The sequence below is a fragment of the Chelon labrosus genome (assembly GCF_963514085.1).
Source record: "Chelon labrosus genome assembly, chromosome: 10".
Taxonomy (NCBI): domain Eukaryota; kingdom Metazoa; phylum Chordata; class Actinopteri; order Mugiliformes; family Mugilidae; genus Chelon; species Chelon labrosus.
Window position 1 is genome coordinate 11,188,895 of NC_140360.1, and position 25,395 is coordinate 11,214,289.

The following is a 25,395-nucleotide window of genomic DNA, read 5'->3' on the forward strand; positions in this document are numbered from 1 at the left end:
GGAGTGGTTCGGTAATGCGCCAGCCTCCAGCGCGCAAAGAGTTAATTCGCCGAGCAGCCTGTTGTTGAGCGCACCATCCAACCGGGCTGTGTCGCTAGGGGAAGATAGGCTACTTGTAGAGAAGCAACAGATACCCAGCCTGAAAACAACCTCACACATCTGGCACGCGAGCTGAGCGTTTGTCACGGGGAGAAGTGGTGAAATCTGTCAGTGCATGATTGACCGGACCGGACCGCTGGACACACTCAGAGGCTTCCTCGCCATGAGTGGAGAACAGAAAAGTTGTTGTCAGGAATAGTTGTGTTTTTTTGTTTTTTGTTGTTGTTTTTTTTTTTGGAGAATTTGGACTTGGAGTGTCACGGTACTTGTGGCTCAGTGGTTCATCCAGTAGGCCCGGAGCACCGTACGTATTGAGGCAATATTATTTTATTATTGGCAACAACCTTGTCTCCGTGGATGGGAAATAAGTCCACCATCTTTTTCATTCGTGGACGCGTATTGAGGGCAACATCTGGAGGCATCAATCTGAGTGACCTTGTGCAGTCTGTCAGACAAAGACATTAGAAAACTCACAGTGAGCCTGACCACCTGCGTTTTGGAGCGGCTCCGGACTGAGTTTTGTTACAGGTGGTTTTCACTGAGCGCATCACTTTGGCGCTGTCTGGACCATTATTCTTGGATAAATGAGCCACACAGGTCATTGTCTCTGGATCTGGCGTCTGAAATGAGGGCGCACTTTGCGTTCATTTTCTGATTCTATCTTTTTTTTGTGCGAGTGGACAACGGTTTGAAACAGACGGGCGAACCGCCAGAAGGTCTGCTTCTAAATGATTAGCTCGGTGTGCGTTTCGTCTTACCGCGGGCGCAAGTCAGGCAACAAACCTCCATCAAAATCATGTCTGAAGGAGGAGATGTTCAGAGGGGAAGACTCGGACAAAATCATCATCAACGTGGGCGGCACTCGACATGAGACCTACAAGAGCACCCTCAGGACCCTGCCGGGGACGCGCCTGGCATGGCTGGCAGACCCGGAGACACAAGTCAGCACCGACTCGGACTCTGCGCCCCCGACTTCCACCGAGTTCTTCTTCGACAGACACCCGGGCATCTTCGCCTATGTGCTCAACTATTACCGGACCGGCAAGCTGCACTGCCCGGCCGACGTCTGCGGGCCGCTCTTCGAGGAGGAGCTGGCGTTTTGGGGGATAGACGAGACAGACGTGGAGCCGTGCTGCTGGATGACCTACCGGCAGCACCGGGACGCGGAGGAGGCCTTGGATATATTTGAACCGCCGGACCCAGACGACAACGACGACGACAGAGACATGCCTAGACGGTTCGGCATCGAAGACTGTCCTGGCAGGACGAGGGGCTGCTGTGAAGTTTGGCAGCCGAAGATCTGGGCCCTGTTTGACGACCCTTACTCATCCAGAGCAGCCAGGGTGAGTTCAGCAGGTGTTTCTTCTTCCATACAGAAAAAAGCGCACATGGTTTAAATCAACAGGTGTCTCCATGAGTTTCAGCCAATCATACTGCTACTGCAACAGGTACAATTTAAATCTGTGTGCACATTTGAAGTGTTTTCTGCATTCCACAGTTTGGATTCCTCTGAGCCAGATGGGTCTAATTTCTAATTTCTTGCCTGTGTCTGTGTCTGTTCTGAGGAATGAGCCTCTCATTTCACTTCCACTTTCTTTATTTCATCCACTCCATATCGGTACAGCTTACTCAATTACAGCCTCCTCAGTCAATGTTCTCAACACAGGACTCAATAAAACAATTAAAATCTATATGAAATAATAGCAGTACCTTTCCACTCATGTGCAGGACTCGGCTGACTCAGCGTATTTGAGTCAGTTTGACCCAGCGACGTGTGGAAACGTCAACATCTGCACTGATGCCCATGCACCTGGGACTTTAAGTTTCAGTGAAGTCTTTGTTAAGTTCAGTTTTCTGGCCACAGTCCATATTTTAACATCTGCTTCTCTAACCGTTTCCAGGAACAGCTTGGCACACGCGCTGAACAATCTTTGAAATGTCTGGTTAAAGGTAAAAAAAAACCCAAAACAATAGTCTGACAGCTGCATGGTAATTGTGGTCATCTATTTCAGTTGACATAGTAAAAACAGTCAGATAGTGGCTTCCTGTTTGTGAATATAACCCAGAGCCAAAGAAAACACAAGTGATTGATGCGTGAGGCTGCTGAAGTGATGAACTCATAATGATGGTACAACCAGACCTTGACGCTGTGACATTCTTCATGTCAGAGCTTAATTTTAGAGGTGTTGGAATTAAAACACGTGACCAAAAGTATGTGGACGGCAACAAACCAGTGCGACCAGGTTCAGTGGTGGAAAGTAACTTTAGCACAAGTTTTCCATACTGTGCTGCTTTTTACTTCAACTACACCACACTGTACTTTTCTGCGTATATTTCTACATCCAGATCAGTAATTATCTTCCTTCATCTCCCTTTAACAATCAAATTGCCCCTCAGATTTATCTTGTGAAGGTGCTCGACCCTTCAGCTTGGGAACCAGTACATTTAATTAGATGACTATATGTACAGTACAGTGCAGTAGTTAAAACCATCTCCATCGTGTGCAGCTTTTAATTTGACTTATCAGTGCTAATTTAATTTCTCACATTAGTCATGCATGCTGATTTTCTTCAGCGACATTTTTCATGTTGCTGCTTTATTTTTGCTTAACCAGAGTGTTAATTTAAAGACTTTTACTGGAGTATTTTTATATTTTGGCATTAGTACTTTTACTATGGAAAGGTGTCTGTGTGGGAGTGTATTAAAACCCGTAGTTTGGTAAATAGATTCTCAACCATCTCAGTGGTAAGACGTCCAAATATACATAAAAATACATGTTTTTTTATTGGCACTCAGCTGGTTTAACCTGTTATGGGTCATGCTAATTTTGCACTCTCTCTCTCAGTTGCAGAGATAGGAGGAAACAAAGAGTCATATCAAACATCTTGGCAAAAAATCTGGAGAAATAGCAAACTTTTAAAGGGGAACTACCGTTTTTTACAACCTGGACCTTATTTCTAGCATAAAATACGATCGTTTACTCATCCATATAACTTTGGTGTCATTTGGAGTCGTTCGGACAATATTTAGATCCGTGTATATCCATATAATGGGAGTGACTGGGGCACCGAAATGCAGCCTCTAAATAACACATTATGTGCCATGAAACTCGTTCATTTCACTAATATTTTGTTATGATACGCTAGTGCTATTTCCCGTTGAGTCCGGCAGTTACCTGTTATCATCATCCGGGGTCTGTAGATTGACTTAATAACCTCTAACCTGGATGATGTCAGCTCCCCGTGCGGCTTGTTTACCTGTAATTTGCTACTACTAGTTTTTCTCAACATGGCTGAATATTTTTCCGATTCTGAGGTCGTGGACGACAACTTTGTTTATGATGGACGTCCTTACCGATTTGAGCCAGAGTATATGGATGAGGAGCTTGTTGAAAGGAGGATGCGGAGGCAGAGAGAGGAACAGCTGGCCAAAGAACAACAAACCGCTGCACATCCACGAATAGAAACAGGTAACTCCAGACTCAACGGGGAATAGCACTACCGTATTATAACAAAATATTGGTGAAATGAACGAGTTTCGCGGCAGATAATGCGTTATTAAGAGGCTGCATTTCGGTGCCCCAGTCACTCCCACTATATGGATATACGCAGATCTAAATATTGTCCGAACATCTCCGATTGACACCAAAAGTTATATGGGTGAGTAAACGATAGTATTTTATGCTAGAAATAAGGTTCAGGTTGTAAAAAAAAAAAAGTTAATTCCCCTTTAAGTACACCTGACACATTTGCACCTAACAGACAAGACATTTTTGTATGAGACGTATAGTATGTGCCTTAGTTTTGGTTAGTTTCTAGACTTTATTTATTTTTTCATTTAAATTAAGATTATTTCAATTTAAGATTTTGGGTGAGCTGTACGAGGAAAAACTGTCTTGTGCTTACATGCGCCCACAGAATAGAAGCGTTTGGTCATCTAGCTGACCCTAACGATGTTCGGTTCTTTAAGAAATTGTGCTAAAAACAAACTCTCCGCTGAGGACAAGTTCAGCGTGACAACCTTCATTTTTCTCCTCAACTGGAGATATAAACATCCTCATGCGTTTACGTCATAGTATGTGCAGAACGAATTGTTTAAATCAGGGGTCTTCAATGTTTTCCAGGCTAAGGACAGCCAAACTGATGGAAAGATGGAGCAGGGACCCCCTACTTATGTATATGTGTATTTAAAGACATTTAAATTTGTGGAAAAAATTGCAGGGGGGGTGTAAAAAAAATGTCTAATCAACCAAAACTTTCGCGACCCCCCTGCAGTACCTCCGCGGACCCCCTAAGGGTCACGGACCCCCTGTTGAAGACCTCTGGTTTAAATGATGTGATGCTTCATATCGTTATGAAACGTTTAAACTAACCCTCTGCAGACTGACATATCAATGGCATGAGCTTGTTCTGATTAGGGCTTTTAAATGGAGCATTATCATTATAATTAATACCTGCAGATGCAGAGCACATAAACGTGTCCACAATGTATCGCGTTGATAAAAGTTGTTTGAGAGCACTCCAGGATTGGGCTTCTTACTCCACACATTTATTGTTAACAGCAATAAAACACAAGGAATTTATTTATTTATCTCCACGGGCAATTCGATTTTTTCTCGTAATGCATTTCAAGGCCTGCAGTCTCTCCAGGCAACCGAACGTCTCCTTCAGTCGTGCGAATAACAGTTTTTAAGTTTTCACTTGTGGAATTGCAGAAAAACGCTGCAAATGGAGAAAATGCTGTTTCATGACGGCAGCACAGTGCAGGTGGAGTGTTCCCACACATCCTTTTTCTGGGTTCGCTCTCAGAGGTGCTCAAAAGATGAGTGTTTGAAAGGCTGCAGGAGCGTGCGTCCGCGTGCAGTAAATCACACTGACTGATCAATCAGTGGAATGGGGTCTGACTCTATGTGGTCCACATGCAACTCATTTATGAGTAATGTTTTAAACAAATCTCCCTCATGTAACGGCTTGTGTTTTTAAAACGATCCCAACATATATGAACCCCACACAAAACAACATAATCTTTGGTATTTTCTCCTGATGAACAAGATACACTCTTGTTTGGTTTACAGATAAAATAACTGTTGCTGTGTTGCAAATGAAAATTTAATTTGCTCTCATTCCTTTCACGATGGATGTCATCCAGCTGCAAGCCATTGGAAGTATGCTGTGCCTAATGGCTCAGCAACAAAAGCAGAGGAGTGCTTATTGAAGTAAACGTGAAAGCAGTATCGAGTGTCACAAGTAGGAGCTGTCAGCCCGAGGGCCGGGGCTTTCATCTGGCAAAAAGCAAAATACATTTAGTTTAGAAAGAGAAAGGCTGGCCGTCTCGCTCTAATTTGTTTGTCCGTTTGTGGAGTTGAATGGTCTATTCAGACACTCGCAGTGTTGCTCAAGAATCATGTTCTTAGCCTCACTACAAACACTGTTTATTATAGCTTCTCGTCCAGGTGGCATTTTCAGGCTGTCACTGTGGAACAGCTGACGTCTCTGAGTCACAGCTGCCACTGCGTCGGTGTCGTCTGAAGATGACCCGCGCTGCGCCTGCCAGTTTATCTCGTCCGTCTCTCACCGCTGAACGTTTGTAAATGAATCGAGTAGGATTTGTGAAGGAAAAACAGCAGTGAATCTCTCTGGAAGTACATATGTACAGAGAACGGGTGAAGACGGATCCATATTGACCCGGTAATAATGCTCATTGTCCATTTCCTTTCCAGCCAATCCATGTATGTATGTTTACTCCTTGTGTACTCTGAGAGCAAGCTTTCTGAAAGGATGCAGAGTTGCATTTCGAGGGACTCGCATTACCTTTATGGCCTTTTTATTTCAGAGAGCCTCCAAGCTCATCTCAGGTAATGCAATTCCTGAAAGCCGGGGGGGGGGGGGGGGGGCTAATCTGTCCATCGTTGAGGCCACATCCTCTTCAGGATCAACCAAGTCTGAAGAGGTCTGTTGAAGTCAGCACATGAAGCAACTGCACTGATGTTGGCACCTCCAAATCAAACATATGACCGATACGACACTGAGAGCTCCTGCAGCGAGTGTAGCAACCTTATACACAGGCTTCAGAACAGGAATGGCTTTTATATTACACCTTTAATTTGAGGGTATTTACATTTAAATATACACTGCCTCTCCAAAAAAAAAAAAAGTCACCACCTGGATTTAACTAAGCAAACAGGTAGGAGCCTCCTATTGGATAATTACTGCATGGTTGATTATCTTTCAGCTGGCAACAAGTTATTTAACCCCAACTGATGCAATGAGTAGCTTCTCATTTCTTAAACAACCATGTCTAAAGACACATCCCGTGGTCGTGGAAAAGATGTTCATTGACCACTGGCATGCATCAAGCAGAGAAAACATCTAAGGAGATTGCAGAAGCTACTAAAATTAGGTTAAGAACTGTCCAATGTATTAAAAACTGGAAGGATAGTGGGGAACCATCATCTTTGAGGATGAAATGTGGTCGGTAAAAAATCCGTAAATGAAAAAAAAAACCACACGTACAATGTGAAGGGAACTCAAGGGATTGGGACTGAACAGCTGTGTAGCCTTAAGAAAACCACTAATCAGTGAGGCTAACTGGAAAAAAAGCATAAAGATTGGACTCTGGAGCAATGGAAGAAGGTCATGTGGTCTGATGAGTCCAGATTTACCCTGTTCCAGAGTGATGGGGGCATCAGGGTAAGAAGAGAGGCAGATGAAGTGATGCACCCATCATGCCTAGTGTCTACTGTACAAGCCTGTGGGGGCAGTGCTATGATCTGGGGTTGCTGCAGTTGCTCAGGTCTAGGTTCAGCAACATTATGTGCCCAAAGAATGAGGTCAGCTGACTACCTGAATATACTGAATGACCAGGTTATTCCATCAATGGATTTTCTTCTTCTCTGATGTTCACGGGCATATTCCAAGATGACAATGTCAGGATTCATGGGGCTCAGATTGTGAAAGAGTGGTTCAGGGAGCATGAGACATCATTTTCACACATGTATTGTCCACCACAGAGTCCAGACCTTAACCCCATTGAGAATCTTTGGGATGTGCTGGAGAAGGCTTTGTGCAGTGGTCAGACTCTCCCATCATCAATACAAGATCTTGGTGAAACATTAATGCAACACTGGATGGAAATAACTCTGGTGACATTGCAGCTTATTGAAACAATGCCACAGTGAATGTGTGCTGTAATCAAAGACAAAGGCGGTCCAATGAAATATTAGAGTGTGTGACCTTTTTGTGTGTGGCCGGGCTGTGTATTTTGATCTTGCTGTCCGCTCGAGGTCACATTGTTCCTTAAACGGCCAAGCCGAAGTTTTGAGGTTTTGTTTTGTGCATCACTTTGATCCAGGCTGGATATAGATTCTTCCATATTAGGGGAGAATATCGGAACAAGTCAAAATTGCTTTAATATTGTCTTAAGTGTCCTAACGGTCATAAAAAGTTTCTTTTTGGCTGTCTTCCTATTCAGGATCGTCTCCATTGTCTTTAATTTGTGTCTGGTGACCAAATATGGACAGGAACACTCAAAGCACAAAGCCAGTGCATTCACCTCACAGCGACTGTTAAACATTTGCAGGACGAACAGAGCCAAAACAATTAAACACATCTTTTCTTATAATAGCGCTATGGAAATACACTCACTTGCCAAAATATTAGGCACAGTAGGTGATGCTGTTCCTGACTGTTGTAATGTGTCAGTCTATGTTGAAACCGTGCCAGAAAGATGGTATTTAAATTAATTTTGGAGGATGCAGTTTGATGTGCTGTTAACTTAACGTGTTTCTGTTATTTAGCCTAGCCCGCTGACTAAAATGAGCTTGTCAAATTAACAGAAACATGTGTCAGTGCAACACAACACAATACAATAGTACTACAAACCACAGCCTCCGAAATGAAAACACATTTGAATCAATATCTCTCTCGAGTATTTAAAACAAATGCTGAATACCAAAACCTTCCTGAAGACAAGATTTAGTGCAGGACTTTTCTATTTAACTAGTGTACCTAATGAACTGGCAAGAGAAACACTTGAAGCATTGCACCTGGAGAGCTCCTTGTCACTGATACAGCAACAAGCTTTGTGATATCACTTCCATTACATGTGGCAATTTGGCTTGACATTAAGCTCAGACCCAGATAACGTTTTCACTTTCTTCCAGGATTCAATATTTCATTAATGCCCCAGACCTGCTGCCTGCGATTAATCACTGCTCTGGTAATGGGCTGTAACTTTTAGTTATTTATTTTTTATCTGTGTTGAGCAATTAAAGCTACCGTTCCCACAGAAAAGAGCGAAGGATTTTCTCTCACATGCGCAAAGAAATCAATTTATCTTTGTATCGGAGGCTGAGAGATTGACTGATGCAGGCTTCTTGAGGTTTGATGCGTTTAAACCAATTTATCTGACGACTAGATGAGATTCTCTGAGTTTGGTTTTCTTCTTTCTTTTTTAGTTTCTTGTCAGATTAGAGGAGAAGATGTTGATTGTGCGTGGACTTAACTCACGTTGGTCTTTTGGGTCTTTTCTTGTCCTTGTGTTTCCTGTTTTTAGTTCCTACAGTTCTTACTTGGTGTTTCTTGTCTTGTTTAATTCAAGCTTCACTGATTGTTGGATTGGTTTCCCCCTGTGTGCTGAGTCCTCATTAGTTTCACTTGTGTCTCCTTAGCTCCTCTGCCCATGAGTGCTTATATAGGCCTGCCTTTGCCTTTGCCTTTGTTCTCTGTCAAGTTGTCTGTGATGTTAACCCTGTTTGTCCTGCCGTGTCTTTCCTTATGTTCCTGAGTTCTTGTCTTGGTTTTAGTCCTTACCTGTTATTGTTGTCGTGTCTTTTTTTGGCTGCCTTTCCTGCAGAGCTTTAAGTTTTGGTTAAAGTAATTTGGTTGCCTGCTCCTGCCTCCCCTTAGTGTTTTACATTTGGGTGTTGCTTCACTAGAAACATGCCACATGTCTCACAAAACTGGACTTCGTGTTGATGCTTTTGTGAAATATTAACATTTAGTGGAAAATCTATCCCTAATAAAAACACAGATTTAAAAAAATCCATATTAATAAGAGGCTTTGCTCATTACCGGCAGTGACACTTGTGTGACACAGTGTGACACCCAGCTGATAAATAATAAATGTTCTGAGTGAAACTCCTCTGGGCTCTGCTTTCACGGCGCCGACACCTCTCCTCGCCGCTCTGTGAATGGAGCACAGGATTTGGTTCTTCACACATCATCGCAGCGTCGCAGCCTTGTTAAGGAGACTTTCATGACGGCGAATTCTCGGTGAAAGGGGGGTTATAATCCCGTGTGATTAAGGCGGCTGTTTATTCTGCTCACTTCCGAGCTGCTGTGCTGAAAATAGTTCGGCATCATAGAGTCTTGCACACAGTCGCAGACTTTGTTTTTCCAGACAAATCAATAAACGGCACATTACTGAAAATATCATCTTTCTTCTACGTGAACCAATTATCACTCAGGTGGACTGCTGGTATTTGTCGATGTGATTTTCTCTCTTAAATGTCCAGAAAGAAAGTTAAAAGCTTAAATTCCTAAGTAATTTGCAATAGAAACAACATGTTCATCAGTGGGGAAGATTGGCCGAGTAGTTAAAGGACCGTAGGAAGTATAAAGAAAACAAAAAGCTCTCTTTCCCCTTTCCTTTAACTTAATACATCTGCACATTTTAAACGTGTCACTGTTTTTACTGGCTGGGATCTGACATATCTGGGTTTGATTAAAGATCAGTGCAGAATACTCAGTCATTATTTCTCTACACACACAGATTTTTGTCTTGACTTCCTGCCACGAGCTTTGTTTTGACACAAAAGTTGATGAAATGTCAGGAAAAAAGTCGTGCAGCAGCAGACACATGCAATGCTGTTAGAGTTTCGGGAGTCTGGAACTGGCTGCACATCACATCTCACAGTCTCCGTCAGGATGGAGATATACTGTAGTGCTATATATGGACCTTTGGTCATATTGTAACAGGAGGCTGTATATCGGGGGTAAGTAGACATCAGAACTGACTTCTGGTCAATGACCTTTGACCCCCTCTCAGTCATTTCTGGTCTGTTATTCAGAGACAGCTGAGGATGTCCGGATGTTTCTTGTCCTGGGTCATGCACCATTCCAGTTTTCAGACAGCCCTGTCTTCAGAGCAGACGTCTAAGGCTGCTGAATGTGTAGCCAGACGTGTCTGGTGCTGGAGCAGTGTGTTTGCCAGTCTCAAGGATTCTTATCGTCCACTTTCCCTCCTTCCATCCTCTCATTAATTATAGCGTAGGTCCTGCTCTGTGGAGGTGGCTTCTCAACACAGATCCTATGAGTCCTGTCCTCGCTGCTAAGCACTGATCAAAGATGAAAGCTGATTAAATCTGTAAATTACATAATGCCCCGATAATGCAAGGTTTCAGAACTGTATCTTAAGGCTGGACACATCAAGCCCGACCGCCAGCCTTTGTCGTGTGTGTCCCGCACTAGTTGGACTCGTGTCGGCGACTCTATTTCACATCTTCACCTCATCTGAATATACTAAAACACAAATATTACATTATTATTTAGAACAATGAACAGCTGAATAACTCTTCCTAACTTCCTAGCCTCCCAGCTAATGGTAGCTCTCCTGGTTTTCTCCTTTTCAGTGATGAGTACAGACTACTGCCACCTACTGGTAGGAAGAGTTATTTCCATTCACACCGGTGCAGAGTGTGTGTAGGCTGCCTGCTGGCCGTCAGCCTTAGCCTTTGTAGCTTAGGTCAGGGGTGTCAAATTCATTTTTGTCCAGCGGCCACATACAGCTCAGTTTGATCTCTAGTGCATCTCTAGACCAAGAAAATAATAGCATAATAGCCTAAAGAAGTACAAGTACACTATGGAAATGTTAATAAAATGAGTGGACACATTAGGAATAGCGTCTCGTCTGGTGTGTCTGTACCTTCAGACCTTTAACATTTAGTCTTGTTTTACTATGTATTATAGATGACCTCTTTTCCTGATATTTTTGGTCCTGTGAATCCATTAAATATAAATGTCTGATAATTAAACACTTCTCTAGAGATCCCCTGGAGAAACGCGGCTGACAGGCTGAGTACTAGTGGAGATTCATTCTTCCGTCCTCAGGTGTACCGACTCTCCGCCGTGAATCAGTGTGACATGAGTTTCACGTACGTATAGCGCGTCCATATTGGTAACTGAGCGTGATTCTCAGCAGCTGGAGGTGATGGCCATGATGGGACTCCCAGCTGCTGCACGCTGATGCGCAGCCTGCTGCCTGTTGCGCGTCCTGTTTGCCACCCTCCTGCTCTGATCCTCCCAGCTGGGTACAGACCCCTCTGGGGACCTCTGGTGTGCACGGTTGGCACCTGATGACCTTGGATTGATGTCTTTTTGGGACTAGTAGTTTTACATTTCATTAAATGTGTCACTGCACTCTGCTGCTGTAGGCATACAGTCTGTTTAGATTATTTTTTAATAACAATGGATCAAATGATGATCAAATTTAGAACAATGGTAACTATTACTAGATTGTCTTTCAGCCAGTCTCTTGCACATATGTTTATGTTATCAACAAGATGGAGACATATATTATTTAGGACAAAACAGAGCTGAAACAGTGCATACTAGAATGTGTTAGCATTGTGTTTACGCCGTGCTTGGCCAAAAATCAGTTCTTTAAAGTTTAAAGGAACATTGTACACCCCAGAAGCTTTTGTTGCTCACACTTGAGAGAGTTCAGTCTCCTTCCCCTTTTAGAAATAATGGCCTTCTGCCCTTCACCCCGCCATCAATGTGTGATTAAAGGTTGTGTGATATGAGGCCATATTGGACGCTGAGGACGGATGAATGGGTTCTGAGGAAGGGGGCGAACGTGGGAGGAGGAATCTGTTGGATTTTTAGGAGGAGGCTGGGCTATCTGAGGTGTTGTTTAGCTGATTGTCAGCCTCTGTGTATGCAGAGGATCGAGTGAGGAATGGGGGTGAGCAGAGAGGGATGAGGAAGGAGGGTTAATGGATGGGGGGGGGAGGGTTGGGGACAAGAGTATGAGTTGTCTTGACAGGTAATAAGCTGTGATGTGCTGTCACATCTTAAACAGCTAATCAACTGCAACTACGGGGGTCCACCACAAACAGCCCTCATGCATGTTACATCCTATAAATGAATCTATCTACTGTACATGAAAAAAAACAAATAGCCTCCCTCTTAAATGTGTAAAATATTCAGCTCAATTTTAACGGTTTGATTCATGAGCTCGCATAGATTACTGACCAGTTATTGAGTTCTTCTAAAGTTTACACCGAGCTCCATCATTCAATTCAAGTCATAAACTGAATTATGATGAAACGTTTACACAACCGAAGCTTTTGCTGTTCCAGAGAGAAACGTGATGTCAAGAAAACTCGGCGGTCTGATGGTGAAGAGTAACGTAGCTGCTTGCTTGAGGCTGCGCTAGCTGCGATTATAAATCACCTGGATGGTTGAGGTGCATTGTGGGTAACGTGGTTGCCAGGTTTTGACAAGGAAGAGGAATGCATGGAATAAACAAGAGAAATCTGATCTTGCTGCACTGAATCTGATACCTCCAAGGTTCATTATGAATCAAACAATTACCAAAATCATCATGGTTAGAAGAACTGTAGCTGTCAAACAAATAAATAATATAAAGAAGCAGCTTTAAAAGAAATACAAATGTGGTGTAATAACATCTAAACTAACGCAATTTATTCCTTTTACAGCAACACAAGAAACAGGCCATATTAGTGTGTACGAAAAAGACAGAGATAACTAGAGGACAGTTACAGTATATAATTAGTATTTGTAGCAGACTTGGCAGGATTGTAAAAGCCACGTTCACGTTTCCAGGGAAAGATAAAAAGCTCTGTTTAATTTGCTTGGCCTCACAGTGGCAGACCAACATGGAAACATTCTTCGGTGGCAAGGAGACACAATGGCAATCACTCTAACGCCGTGACTGTGTTTAGAGTTTCCACCACTGAGCTGTAAATGTGGTATTATGCTCTCCCTTTGTGTAAGGCCCTAAGTAAACTGAACAGACACATTTAAATGCTGCGAGATTTATTGACCGAAACAAAGAATCACAGACGCGGAAAGCAACAAATAATGAAAGCACAAGCAGCCTGAGAGACGCGCGCGCCTCACTACGACCTGTGCAGCGACAGCGGTGGTGCTACCTACAAGCAGCGCACGCAGGTGTGAGGTCAAGCTGCGCGGTGTTATTGTTAGACGGCCGGGCTGATTCTTTTATGAGCAGAGCAAATTGTCCTTGTGTGTGCCAGGACCTCCAGCACCTTCCCTGCGGAGGTGCCCCAGGCTGCAGATACCCAGCTCTGTTTAGTTCAGGGATAAACCGTTTGGCATTTTAGTAAACTGAACGCTGTCAGGACCCGTTAGACTCATCACAAGCTTCTGAACAGCAGTTGTTTTTTTTTTTTTTAAACCCGAAGTCAGTGCAGGAGCTTTTTGACAAAACGGAAAGAGTGTTACATTTCGTTCAGCTGCAAGATTTTGATGTTACGCAGCATTTGGGAGCGGGGATCTATTTGCTGAGATGGAATGTAGTCATACGCCGATCAGCCACAACATTAAAACCACTGACAGGTGAGGTAAATAACATTAAACATCTTGTGGTGACGCAATGTTCTGCTGGGAAGCTTTTGGACCTGGCACTTGTGTGGACGTTACTCAAATATCTACCACCCACCTAGATCAGACCGGGCACTCTCACCCCGTAGCAATGACACTCCTTGATGGCAGCAGCCATCCCCCATCAGGATGCAGCCTGACACAGACACACACACAAAAATGGTTTAGGAACAACTCAAAAAATATGAAGAACAGCACAAGGTGTTGACCTGGCCTCCAAATTCATTAGATCCCAAACTGATCAAGTATATGTGGGACCCATAGGACCCAAAGGCCCCCCACTAACAACATTATGTTGCCAGACACCACAGGACACCCTCAGAAGGCCCATGTCCAATCTATGAAGAGTCACGTTTGTTTTGGAGGCACAAGGGAGACCGTCATGAAAACATTATTCTGTGAAAGTCCCCTATGTATAGAGTTTAGTTTTGTAGAACTTAGTCGTATGCTCCATCGTGGCTCAGACAGCTGCTTGAGAGAGTTCGGTCTCTTTCCCTTTTAGGCCTATGGCCTTCTGCTCTTCACTAGGTCAGGCGCCATCAATGTATGATTAAAGGTTGTGTGATATAAGGCCATATTGGACGCTGAGGACGGATGAATGGATTCTGAGGAAGGGGGCGAATGTGGGAGGAGGAATCTGTTGGATTTAGGAGGAGGCTGGGCTATCTCATGTGTTGTTTATCTGATTGTCAGCCTCTGTGTATGCACAGGATCGAGTGGGAGGGGAGGAAAAGAGGAATGAGAGAATGGAGGTGAGCAGAGAGGGATGAGGAAGGAGGGTTAAAGGATGAGGAACTATGGGGGTCCACCACAAACAGCCCTCATGTTACATCCTGTAGATGAAGCTAGCTTCTGTAGATGAAAAGAAAGAAAAAGAAAGTGTCAGTTATTAAACGAGCGTTGTGATGGTATCAGTATCTGTTCATCTGTTTGATTCATGAGCTTGCACAGATGCATAGATTACTGACCCCAGCTCCATCATTCAGTTTATAATTCGAGTTGTACTTTGTGCACCAGTGAAGAACCTGCAGCAGGACTTTGAAGTCCAGAGAGGTCTGATGAAATGCCAGGACTATTTTTTATTAACTGACTTTGGAAAATTGAGGTGCTGCAGTATTTGGTCCTTTGTCTGCATAGTGTTCCAACAGGAAATCATGGAAAACATGTTTTATATCTGTGTGCATGAACTGTGCACGCTTGTAAATTAGTATTTAGTAAATTAACATTTTTATAAAGGCATGAGAAGAGGGGATACTACCAGATACAGATACGTGGATACCGAGCCACTGAAAGGTGCCAAACCAAATGCTAATCCACCCGTGTGCTTTACACATGTACTTATGTCGTTTCTATGCTGTTTGTCCTTTTATGATATACCCTGTGGTTCCTGTGGCACGCTCACCCACTGTGCACAGTTAGCCTTGCTGATGTTCAGGGAGACCGTGTCCACGCAACATGGGGAACTCTTAGCTCCTCCTGGGGCAGAGTTCAGGCTTCACCGCATTCCCTCTTGTCCTGCGGCTCAGTCGTCATCTTCTCTGGGGATCAGAGCCTCAGAGCTCTGCAGGGACGAAGCTGGAGAAGGTTGTCATGGCCTACAGCTACACACTATCCGGTGTCTACCACAGAGTCATGATCGGACACATACGATATATTAACGAGGGTGCAGCGCCTCTTAGTTTTTGCTGCTTCTGAACAAACAACCAGCTCCTATTATTCCTATTCCTGAAGCCACGTATTATTTATTTTGTCCCATTATGAATTGGTGTTCCTGCTGGGCATTTCTTGCTTCATTTGATTGTTCTACTCACTAATTCAAACGTTATAAGTGCATGCAAGTTGCAGGTACATATTTATCCAGCTGGGAGAATAGAAAGGTTGGAGAGGCACTACAGTTTGTCCAGGCTTCTGTAAACAACAAAGACAGATCATGTATGAGTAAGCACACAGTGATAACACAAACACAGCCATTATGCTGGATCAGGTGAATGTCATGCAGCCACGTCGTTGGGTTTACCTTTTGGGAAGTGGCAAAAAGTAGTTCACAACGCTTTATGTTTGGCTTTGCATTTTCGGATTAAGCCCTAAACATGTCTTTTAATCCAGACAGCAGAGTCAGGGCTGACGGCTATTCTGTAAGTCTTTCATGAGTCATCTCATTGTCTCTCATTGTCCAGTATCTCCTTTTGTCTCTCTCTGTTTTCACTTCCCTCTTTCGGGTGAAAAGAGATATTATTGTTTCAACCAGAGCGAAAGTCTAGTTTCACGCAGGTTTAGTGGGTCATGATACTCTGTGAGCGCCCCCTGCTGTCTGTGCCTGGCAGAGCCCGTGTTAATGGAATCACGTTTTTTCTCTCAGCGTGCTTCAGTCGATGTGTTCATGGGAGTAATTGGTTTGAAATTGGCCCATTTTCTCTGCGAACACTGTCCTCGCTCTCCTGCAGACTAAGTGGGTTTTACAATTAAAAATAAAAAACTTCACTCACTAATCTTCAAACCGGAGTGGCAGTGGACAATCACGACCATAATAATTATTTCCTGGCGGGTAATAGCACGCCACGACGAGGCACGTGGGTGGTAGAATAAGTGGAGTGGACAGACTTTTGTGATCTCTTCAAGGCATTTGTTTGCACCAGTTTCAAATATTTATTCCACTGCTTTTATTTTGCTGAACTCTTACTGCCTTGCAAATGTCACTCGGCCACACAGCTCTCTTGCCAGTACAAGACAATCACTTTATGGGATTATCATAATTATAACTTTTAAATCTTTAAATACACTTGCTGGTGTATTGACACGGACGATCTATGAACAAAAGATTCATTGAGAGACAAAAATCAATGATGAAAACAATGTCTAACTCTCCAGTGGCTAAATATCAATATAATGAGCCACAGTAACAGATGTACTTTACGTTTTCTGCATCAGATCTTTTCCTTTTAACCGCTGACCTTATTTATTCCGTCTCGCTTTATTTTAAGTTAAGAGAAATCTTCAAGAAAAAATGCAGGTGTTTCCCTTGAACTGTCTGTGCACCAAGTCAACAGAGTTCAGCGTATCCAAGGTCATTTTATTCCCTTACATTTCCTGCATTTCATTCTTCTACACGTCACAGACAACGACCAGTCACAATACATGCAAATCCTCACTTTGATGTTTGTGTCTTTTGTGTCTATTTCTTTGTGGTAAGTTTTCCCATATCAGCCCATTCGTTATTTTAATCTTCACTGCCTCCTCCAGGAAATAATCCCTCAAAACATGTCGCTTTAAAGACTTGATTGGCATATCCATGTCTTTTTCTATTGATGGTTCTACAAAGATTAAAGGAATATTATAAAACAGTGTGTATTGAAAGCTTGTTTGGAGGAGTGACACATCACTCAGACTCTGGTCTAATAGGAGCTTCTGCACTGCTACTGACAAAATTATAAACCCAGAAACCATGCATTGACTTAAAACTGAACCGATTAACAACAATTGTTTTGTCTCTTCCAGGGAGTTGCCTTCGCCTCTCTGTTCTTCATCCTGGTGTCCATCACCACCTTCTGCCTGGAGACACACGAGGCTTTCAATGAAGTCTTGAACCGGACGGAGGAGGTAGTCAGGGACAATAAAACAGAGCAAGTGTACATCCCTGAGGTTGTGACCAAGCCAGTTCTCACCCTGGTGGAGGGCATCTGCGTTATCTGGTTCACGTTTGAATTCCTGGTGCGAATCGTCTGCTGCCCAGACAAAATATTCTTCATCAAGAATACGCTCAACATCATTGACTTTGTGGCCATTCTGCCGTTCTACCTGGAGATGGGCCTGAAAGGTCTGTCGTCCAAAGCTGCCAGTGACGTGCTGGGGTTCCTCCGCGTGGTGCGGTTTGTCAGGATACTCCGGATCTTCAAGCTGACACGCCATTTTGTCGGCCTGCGTGTCTTGGGTCACACGCTCAGGGCCAGCGTCAATGAGTTCCTCCTGCTGATCATCTTCTTAGCTCTAGGCGTGCTCATCTTCGCCACCATGATTTACTACGCCGAGCGCATCGGGGACCCCACGATCTCCAACAAGACACACTTCAGGAACATCCCCATCAGCTTCTGGTGGGCAGTGGTCACCATGACAACGCTGGGCTACGGAGACATGTATCCACAGACGACCGCCGGTATGATGGTGGGGGCGCTGTGTGCGCTGGCTGGCGTGTTGACCATCGCCATGCCGGTTCCCGTCATCGTTAATAACTTTGGGATGTACTACTCGTTGGCTATGGCGAAGCAGAAGCTGCCGAAAAAGAAGAAGAAGCACAACCCGAACCCGGACGCTCCGACGGACTCTGTGTCGTTTGGGAAGTCTGAAACAAACTCACACAGAAACAGCACTCAGAGCGACACGTGTCCGCTGGCTGCAGAGGAAAGTGTCACCAGGAACCGCTCAGGTCAGGCCATAATGCATTACTAAAGGGTCAGTTCACCCAAATCACAGACGTTTATTTTCTCACTCAACCTTGTAGTGTCTAAACACGTAGGTAGTCGTGGTTTGTTGATTGAGTTTTTATTCCACGTACCATGAATAACTGCTGCAGTAACATATGGGATATACTTTCTGGCAACTATTCTCTGAAAATTGTTGTATTATAAGTAAAATGTTTCTGGAAAAACTATTTTAATAGAGTTGAAATCCTGTAACCAATACTCACACAATGTGCGTTTTCCTTATTGTGTCAAAGTTAATCTGAGATAAAAAAATTTCAAACCTTAAAATGAAATGAAATCTGAAATTGCACAAGTAAGTGCAAGTTAATTTGGCGAACTGATCCTTTAAATTCAATTTTTCAAGCTCATAATTCGATCATTCAGCAGGTTTTTAATTTCTAAATATCGATACACACAATGAAAATTTGAGTGTCTGTGTTTCCAGTCTCTGTGTCTTTTGAAAGTTTGCCTGCCAGATGAAGTGCGCTTAGTCACAAAGACAGTAACACACCAGGATCAAATTACTCCTCATAACATCTCCGTCAAATTGGATTTCATCACAGAAAAAAAAATTACAGGTTTTATGCAATATACCTCCGCCTTTGTCTGGGACCTCGGGGGAGTCTCTGTAAAAGCTTTGGCATTTAGGCTGCCGTGTGCGTTTGTCTCCCTGTCAGACTCCAAGCAGAACGGGGATGCAAATGTGGCCCTTTCAGAGGAGGAAGGCTGCAGCCTGACCCAGCCGCTGTCCCCCAGCGAAAAGTGGTCCCTGCGGTGCTCCAGAGGTCGAGACAAGAATAAGAAGGAGGGGACCTGCTTCCTGCTAACCGCTGGAGACCCCAACGTCCATACTGGTTAGTTGCATACATACGTATCTGTACATACATGAGGAAATGGGGGTCTCGGAGCAGGCGTGTGTTGACCTGGCTAACAGTCTACAACCTTTACTTCTTATGCATTTAACATGTTGCTTTAAAGATGCTTTTTGGTGGTTTTTCTGCGCCATACTAGCTATTTACCCCTCTGTTGAATAAATGTGCTGTAATAAAGCTCAGATTTTATAGATAATAGATAAGATCTTTCTATAAGATCTGCTACGGCCATGTCAGCTATTCTCTGAGCCTGTTCACCATCATAATCATTAGCATGTTAGCACTGTACCTACTTACTAATTACCTCTAAGCACAAAGAAGACTTAAAATATATGAGAATGTAATTTGTTTTGTAGATATTTAGCCATGAACGAATACGTTTGACAAATAAGGTTTGTACCTGATGATGGTACTGGCGGAAAAATCTGATCAAAGTTTTAATAATTAATCCTCAGGCGAACGTAAATGTCTGTACCAACATTTCATCTGCTGCTAAATACATGCTGGCGTGGTAAATAATAATATTGTGTGATCAAGCTGTTTCAGCGCTCTTAACAAGGTAGTTTGGTTCAAAAATTAAAGATTACCATAACCTGAACCCCTGGCCCTGACATTTTAATGACACCTTTAAGACAATCCTGCTCACAAATGAACAATATTCATATACGCAACACATGCAGATCTCTTAGCTACAAGAAACGTTCAGTTACTTTTAAAGGAACAGTTGTTATTTTCTGTATTAGGGTGAAGAAAACCGAAAAAAAGGGTGATTATCAAATGTATAGGCTCTTATAGATAATCTAGCATTCACCATTTTCATCTCACTTCTGAAGTCGAGGAAGTGCGATTGAAAGGCAGTTGTTTTTAGTCATTGTCCAGCAATAAGATCAATAGAAAATCAATAGAGGAACTCTGTAGTACTAAATGCTTCATCTATCCATCTGTGTGTGCTCAGTGAAAACCTTCAGTGTCACTGTTTGTACTAACACAAGGTGAAACAGCCTCTTAAAGGGGAACTACTGTTTTTCACAACCTGGACCTTATTTCTGGCATAAAATACGATCGTTTACTCACCCATATCACTTTTGTGTAATTTGTAGTCGTTCGGGAGATATTTAGATCCACGTATATCCATATAGTGGGAGTGACTGGGGCACCGATACGCAGCCTCTAAATAACGCATTATCTGCCACGAAACTCGTTCATTTCACCAATATTTTGTTATCGTACGCTAGTGGCATTCCCTGTTGAGTCCGGAGTTACCTGTTATCATCATCCGGGGTCTGTAGGTCAATCTACATGTCTGTCTGACCTGAATGATGTCATCTCTGAGTGCCGCTCCCACCTGGTTGGTGCGGTCGGCTTGTTTACCTGTAATTTGCTACTGCTATGGTTCGTCCACAACCTCAGAATCTGAAAAATATTCAGCCATGTTGCTAAAAACTAGCAGTTATATGGGTGAGTAAACGATCTTATTTTATGCCAGAAATAAGGTCCAGGTTGTAAAAAACAGTTCCCCTTTAAAGTGGGATACAATTAAGGTTCAAGCTTCAAAATTTGGACGCACACATTTTGCTCCAGGATTACTGATCTGAAACGCAACACCAGTCTTCCATAAGTATGACTAAACACCCTTCTGAAGCTGCTATCATGTGCACAAAGCAGAAGAAGAAGAAGCCAAAGTTCCTGTAATTCTCTCAATTCCCCCTCCGCCGTCTTCCCGCCATCGCTTTCCGCTTCAACTCGCCACTGGATCTCAGGACTGAGCTTCCCATAGTACCCAGAAGCCCCTCTGGTGAGAAGAGTCTCTATATTTGGCAGACGTGGATTCATTTCTTACATCCTGAGCGCAAATCCCACCCAGCCAACATCCTGGCTCTCGTCTGCGAACAACAACACTGAAGGTGTTTTCGTGCAAAACCGCACTTTGCCGAGATGCATTGCACTACCAGAGCTCATTAGCACATCACTGTCGAGAAAAAAATAAAAAAATCCAACAACACATAAATGGGGCACTTACTGTAGCCTGGCTCCTGTGAGAGTAGCTACCACCATGTTTTTTTTTCTTCCCTCCAACCCATTACAAGGAAATTGTATTTGAACATGTTTCCTGAAAGCCTCGTCAAGCCCTGATTGCGTTGAATGATGTAGATTGCTTCAGGTTAATGGCATGTTGTCTATCTGAGATTTTAAAAACACACACATAGACTTAGTTATATCCGTCAGATCAATGAGAAAAAGGGGACGTTTGTGGATGTATAGTTTAACTCAGGGGAGAAAATAATCTTTCGCTATAAAATTCACGGCCTCACAGAGCGACACAAAGACGAGGAAACCGTTCACGGCCCGCTTTTTTTTTTTTGCCGAGTCTGAATAATAACGCCAAATTATCTGGTCAGCTCATGAGATCTCCATCTGATCACAGAGGCCAAACAAGGAAAGCTGAGCAAAACCAGAACACCTCAAAACTAATCTTTGAGGGGGAGAGAGGAGGGGGTAATTCAATCCCGAGCCCTGTATCTGGTGAGTATGTGCATAACGACGTTGCAGTCTATTACGGGGGGAATATCACACATACACAGCACATTGTAGTGCACATTATCAGCAAAGATGGATCAAGTGGACTTTCACTGTTTCCTAACAATGTTAAAAACTGTTGTGGTAGAATTCATAATCAGAAAATACTTTTTTTTTTGTTGGTTTGTTTGAGAGATGCTCTGTGGTTGCAGCCATTTTGATCAGGTTAGGCAGAAACAGTTTGTGACTTGGTGGCTCTGCTCTTTAGAGGAGCGACTCCCTTGGGGGGGGGGGGTCGTTGTTTGCTAATTCCAGGGTGACACGGCACAAGGTATGGATCATGTTTCAGCGCGGCAGTATGTCGGGAAACGAGAGGAAAGGACAGATGGATGCAAGTCTGAAGATGCTCAGATGGTTATCGGCGGCAGGAAATGGTCGCCCGCCCTGCAGCGGGAAGAGAACGGCGTTGAAGTGATTAAGGTTGTCACAGGGAGGCTGTGATAGTATTAACACTTGCTGTCACAGTCTATACATACAAAAAACAAGCACGAAATTGCATTGGGTCTGAGTGAAAACCACCAGATTGTTTCACCGTGCACGGTTCAAATGCTCAGAGAGGAAGCAGCTGGCTGATGTACAGGAGGGAAAAGGTTTCCGAGCCCTGATGAGCCCCCTTGCTCCCAAGCGACTCCCCCTGAACGATTGCAACTAATAGGTTTCCATTAACAACATGGATGGTCAAAGTGAAGTCTCCTGCCGCCTTCTGAAGTTCAAATCAGCAGGATTTCTCTGTCTGAGGAGAATCAGTTTTTAAAAATGACCATTTTTCATAATGGTCGCTAACAATGACAGTAATCATGAGTTGCAGCCCGACTGTAAATACACGGTACAGGAGGATGTTCAATAATTCAGGTCTGTTCTCATGCTCATATCATAAATCACAGTGTTTTGTTGTATTTCTGTCCTAACAGAGAGCTGTAAAGACATCCTCGCCGCCACTGGAAACTACGCTCAGCCGGAGGTCACCACTCTGACCTGATGCTGATTGGCTTTGAAAAGGAGACGGGGCCTGAATTTCTTGGCGGCGGCGGCGGCGGCGGCTGTACATTCTGGTCTCTGCTTTCTTTTCACCGCTGAATGAACTGCTCACCGGACTCTTTAAATTCACATTTTTATTTTTATTTTTTTTGTTGTCATTCAAAACACTGTTGTAGCTCATGTGTTGTGTGGCAGATTGATCATATGTACGCTCATTTACATGTTACGAAGCAGGTTGCATGTATTGCATGATCAAGCATTGTGTAATGTACTACTACAAAAAAAAAGCAGCAAACAAACATGCTTCTCATTTAGTGGACATGTCGCAGTTTGATGCAAAGACCCTGAAAACTTCTCATCTTGTTGTTATGTTCAGAAGGCTCTGACTTGAATACATATATTAGGAAACTCAGATACTTCCTAGAAGCAATCAGGATTTAGCAATATATAAGTCTGGTAGATTGTCTGGTCTAGACCCACGCAGTCCTAGATACAAGGTTTGTGGTCTTAAACTCTCAATAAAGAAGTTTGTTCATCAAATGCGACTTATTTAGTTGTGATCATTTATCGTATAGAGGGAGAAACTAAGTTTTCAGGGTCCTTTTTTGTTCAAAAACGTATTACATATACATGTGTAGGTCCTGTTTTCTTTCTACACATTTCAATAATATGTACAAAAACTGTCTTTTTTCTTTTCTTTGCAACTCATCGTTGGATTAATGTCTATAAATGTCGTGCAGTGAGGACACCCAAACACTTGTGAATATGGGTTTGTACAGTAAAACTGTTACTGTGAAATAGGACTAGATGAAAACTTGAAACCATTGTTCGATCCTCGACACAGATCTTTTTTTATTATTATTATTATTATTATTATTATTAATTTTTCTCGTGGATCATTCGGTCTCTGCCTTCTGTCGTGCAACTGCTTTTTAACACTGACCACAGGGAGCAGATATGTTGTCGAGACACAGCGTGGTGTATGAATGCTGCTGCTCGGGAAAATCCTTGTACAAATAAGAGAGAATGACAAAAGGAAAAAAAGAAAAAATAATCAATGGAGCAGTATTGTCTGTCTATTACATTAGCCGTTTACAATAGATGCATCATTACTGGTTGAGTAAGGACCAAATGCGGACTCTATTAGATTATAGCTGGTTAATTTTCAGTACACATTCGTTTAAAAGAAAAAAATATATATATACATACAGTACAATGCCATCAGTTCCACTTGTGCCTCATGGTGAGTAATGGCGTTTAAATGTGTGCAGTAATGTAATTCGATTTGTTCCTTAACACTTCTGGTCGTGTTGGAGCTGTAGAAACCCGTGGAGAGAGAGGAGCTGGAGGAGTGTGGTTTCTTTCACTCATGACTTATAATATATTCCTCATGGTCTGCCATAGTGGCCTTATGTTAAATAAACGAAAGGGGAAGCTCATTTTATCTTCATTAGACTATTTCTATGCCGACCCAGAGGTCTGTAATTCTGTATAAGCACAGCTGTATGTATGTAGCACAGTACTATATTGTAGATGACTAAACTCTTTTTCTCTTCTGTATATGACGCGTGTATGCACCATGAAACAACTGTTAACCGACGGTGAAAGATTATTATTTTGATAATTCACCTTTTTAGCCTCTGTTCCTGTTGTACATACTCAAATGTGACTGACAAGCACAGAGTACATCTGTTTAACATTTCCTCATCATGGACTGTGATGAATCTTAATCCAGTCAGACGTGTGTGTATGTGTGTGTGAGAGAGAGTGTGTGTGTGTGTGTGTGTGTGATGTTATATCATGTAGGCATGTGTTTCTATGCAGAAATGCTAATAAAATCCATTTCTTCCCTGGTGTTTAAGAAAAACTGATTGACGTCATACATTTGTGTGCATTCTTCTTTTATTTTTACGTCATCCACAGCTTGAGCAATGGAATCTGCATTTTTGTCCATTAGCTGCACAGTTTGCAGCTGCTGTGTTGTCTACTGTAGGGCTATTTGTAGACCGGGTTGTGTTGTCTGCCTGGTTGACGTTGCGCTCGCTCAGAAAGCGGTGCAACGGCGGTCACAGCTGCGCCTCCTGCTCCCCTGCGCCTCCGTGATTATGTAGTGAAGGTGTGGATGACATACAGAACGCATCTCCATGGAGATTTGGGGATGACAGGCGTCGCTAATTGCTGCTCGGCTGCCTCCATCTCCCCTCTCCCTCTGTTTGTCACATGCAAAGAAACGCCGCTCGCTCTCTCTTACTCTCACACACACACACAACCTCACAGACACACACACACCTTTCACCTCGGCGCAGGATGAAGATCATTACTGTCGTCGCCCATGAGGAAGGTTTTGATGTTCAGGGATGTATTGTGCGATGGAGGCAGGGAGGGAGGGAGGTGGAAAGATGTCAGGGGTGACTCTATACCATCAACACTGCGTAGATGTTTGTGTCCATGTAAAAGATCACACTGTTCATGTGGACTGAGAGGCTGTTCACTCAGACAGAAGCAGGATAAAGAAGAAGATGATGCTTTTATTCTGTCTCTAAAACCCAGAATTTGACAATATTTAGGAACAATATCAACATGTACAGAGGGAAATTTAACTTTTTTTCTGCACGTGTCAAAATCTGCATGACTGAAATACTCATTGATGCTTTTTCTTTGAATTTAGACACGTACAAGGGCTTTCAAGGATAAACCACTTGTTATTTCACTCACAAGTGGAGCTATCTGCAGACAGTTTCTCTGGTTTGTGGAAATATCTCG

General features: G+C 43.2%; 1 protein-coding gene across 1 annotated transcript; it reads left to right on the plus strand.

The window, feature by feature from the left end:
• The first annotated feature begins 767 nt into the window (after window positions 1-767).
• Window positions 768-25,065, plus strand: kcnc4 (potassium voltage-gated channel, Shaw-related subfamily, member 4). Its single transcript, XM_084553600.1, has 4 exons — window positions 768-1,442; window positions 17,244-18,168; window positions 18,883-19,059; window positions 22,566-25,065. The coding sequence occupies exons 1-4, from the start codon at window positions 828-830 to the stop codon at window positions 22,631-22,633; spliced, it is 1,785 nt and encodes a 594-aa protein (XP_084409726.1). The 5' UTR covers window positions 768-827; the 3' UTR covers window positions 22,634-25,065.
• The last annotated feature ends 330 nt before the right edge of the window (window positions 25,066-25,395 follow it).

Coding starts and splice junctions, on each gene's coding strand:
- kcnc4 (XM_084553600.1), top strand. CDS start 828: ATGATTAGCTCGGTGTGCGTTTCGTCTTACCGCGGGCGCAAGTCAGGC. Junction 1,443..17,243: donor ACTCATCCAGAGCAGCCAGG/GTGAGTTCAGCA, acceptor TGTCTCTTCCAG/GGAGTTGCCTTCGCCTCTCT. Junction 18,169..18,882: donor TGTCACCAGGAACCGCTCAG/GTCAGGCCATAA, acceptor TCTCCCTGTCAG/ACTCCAAGCAGAACGGGGAT.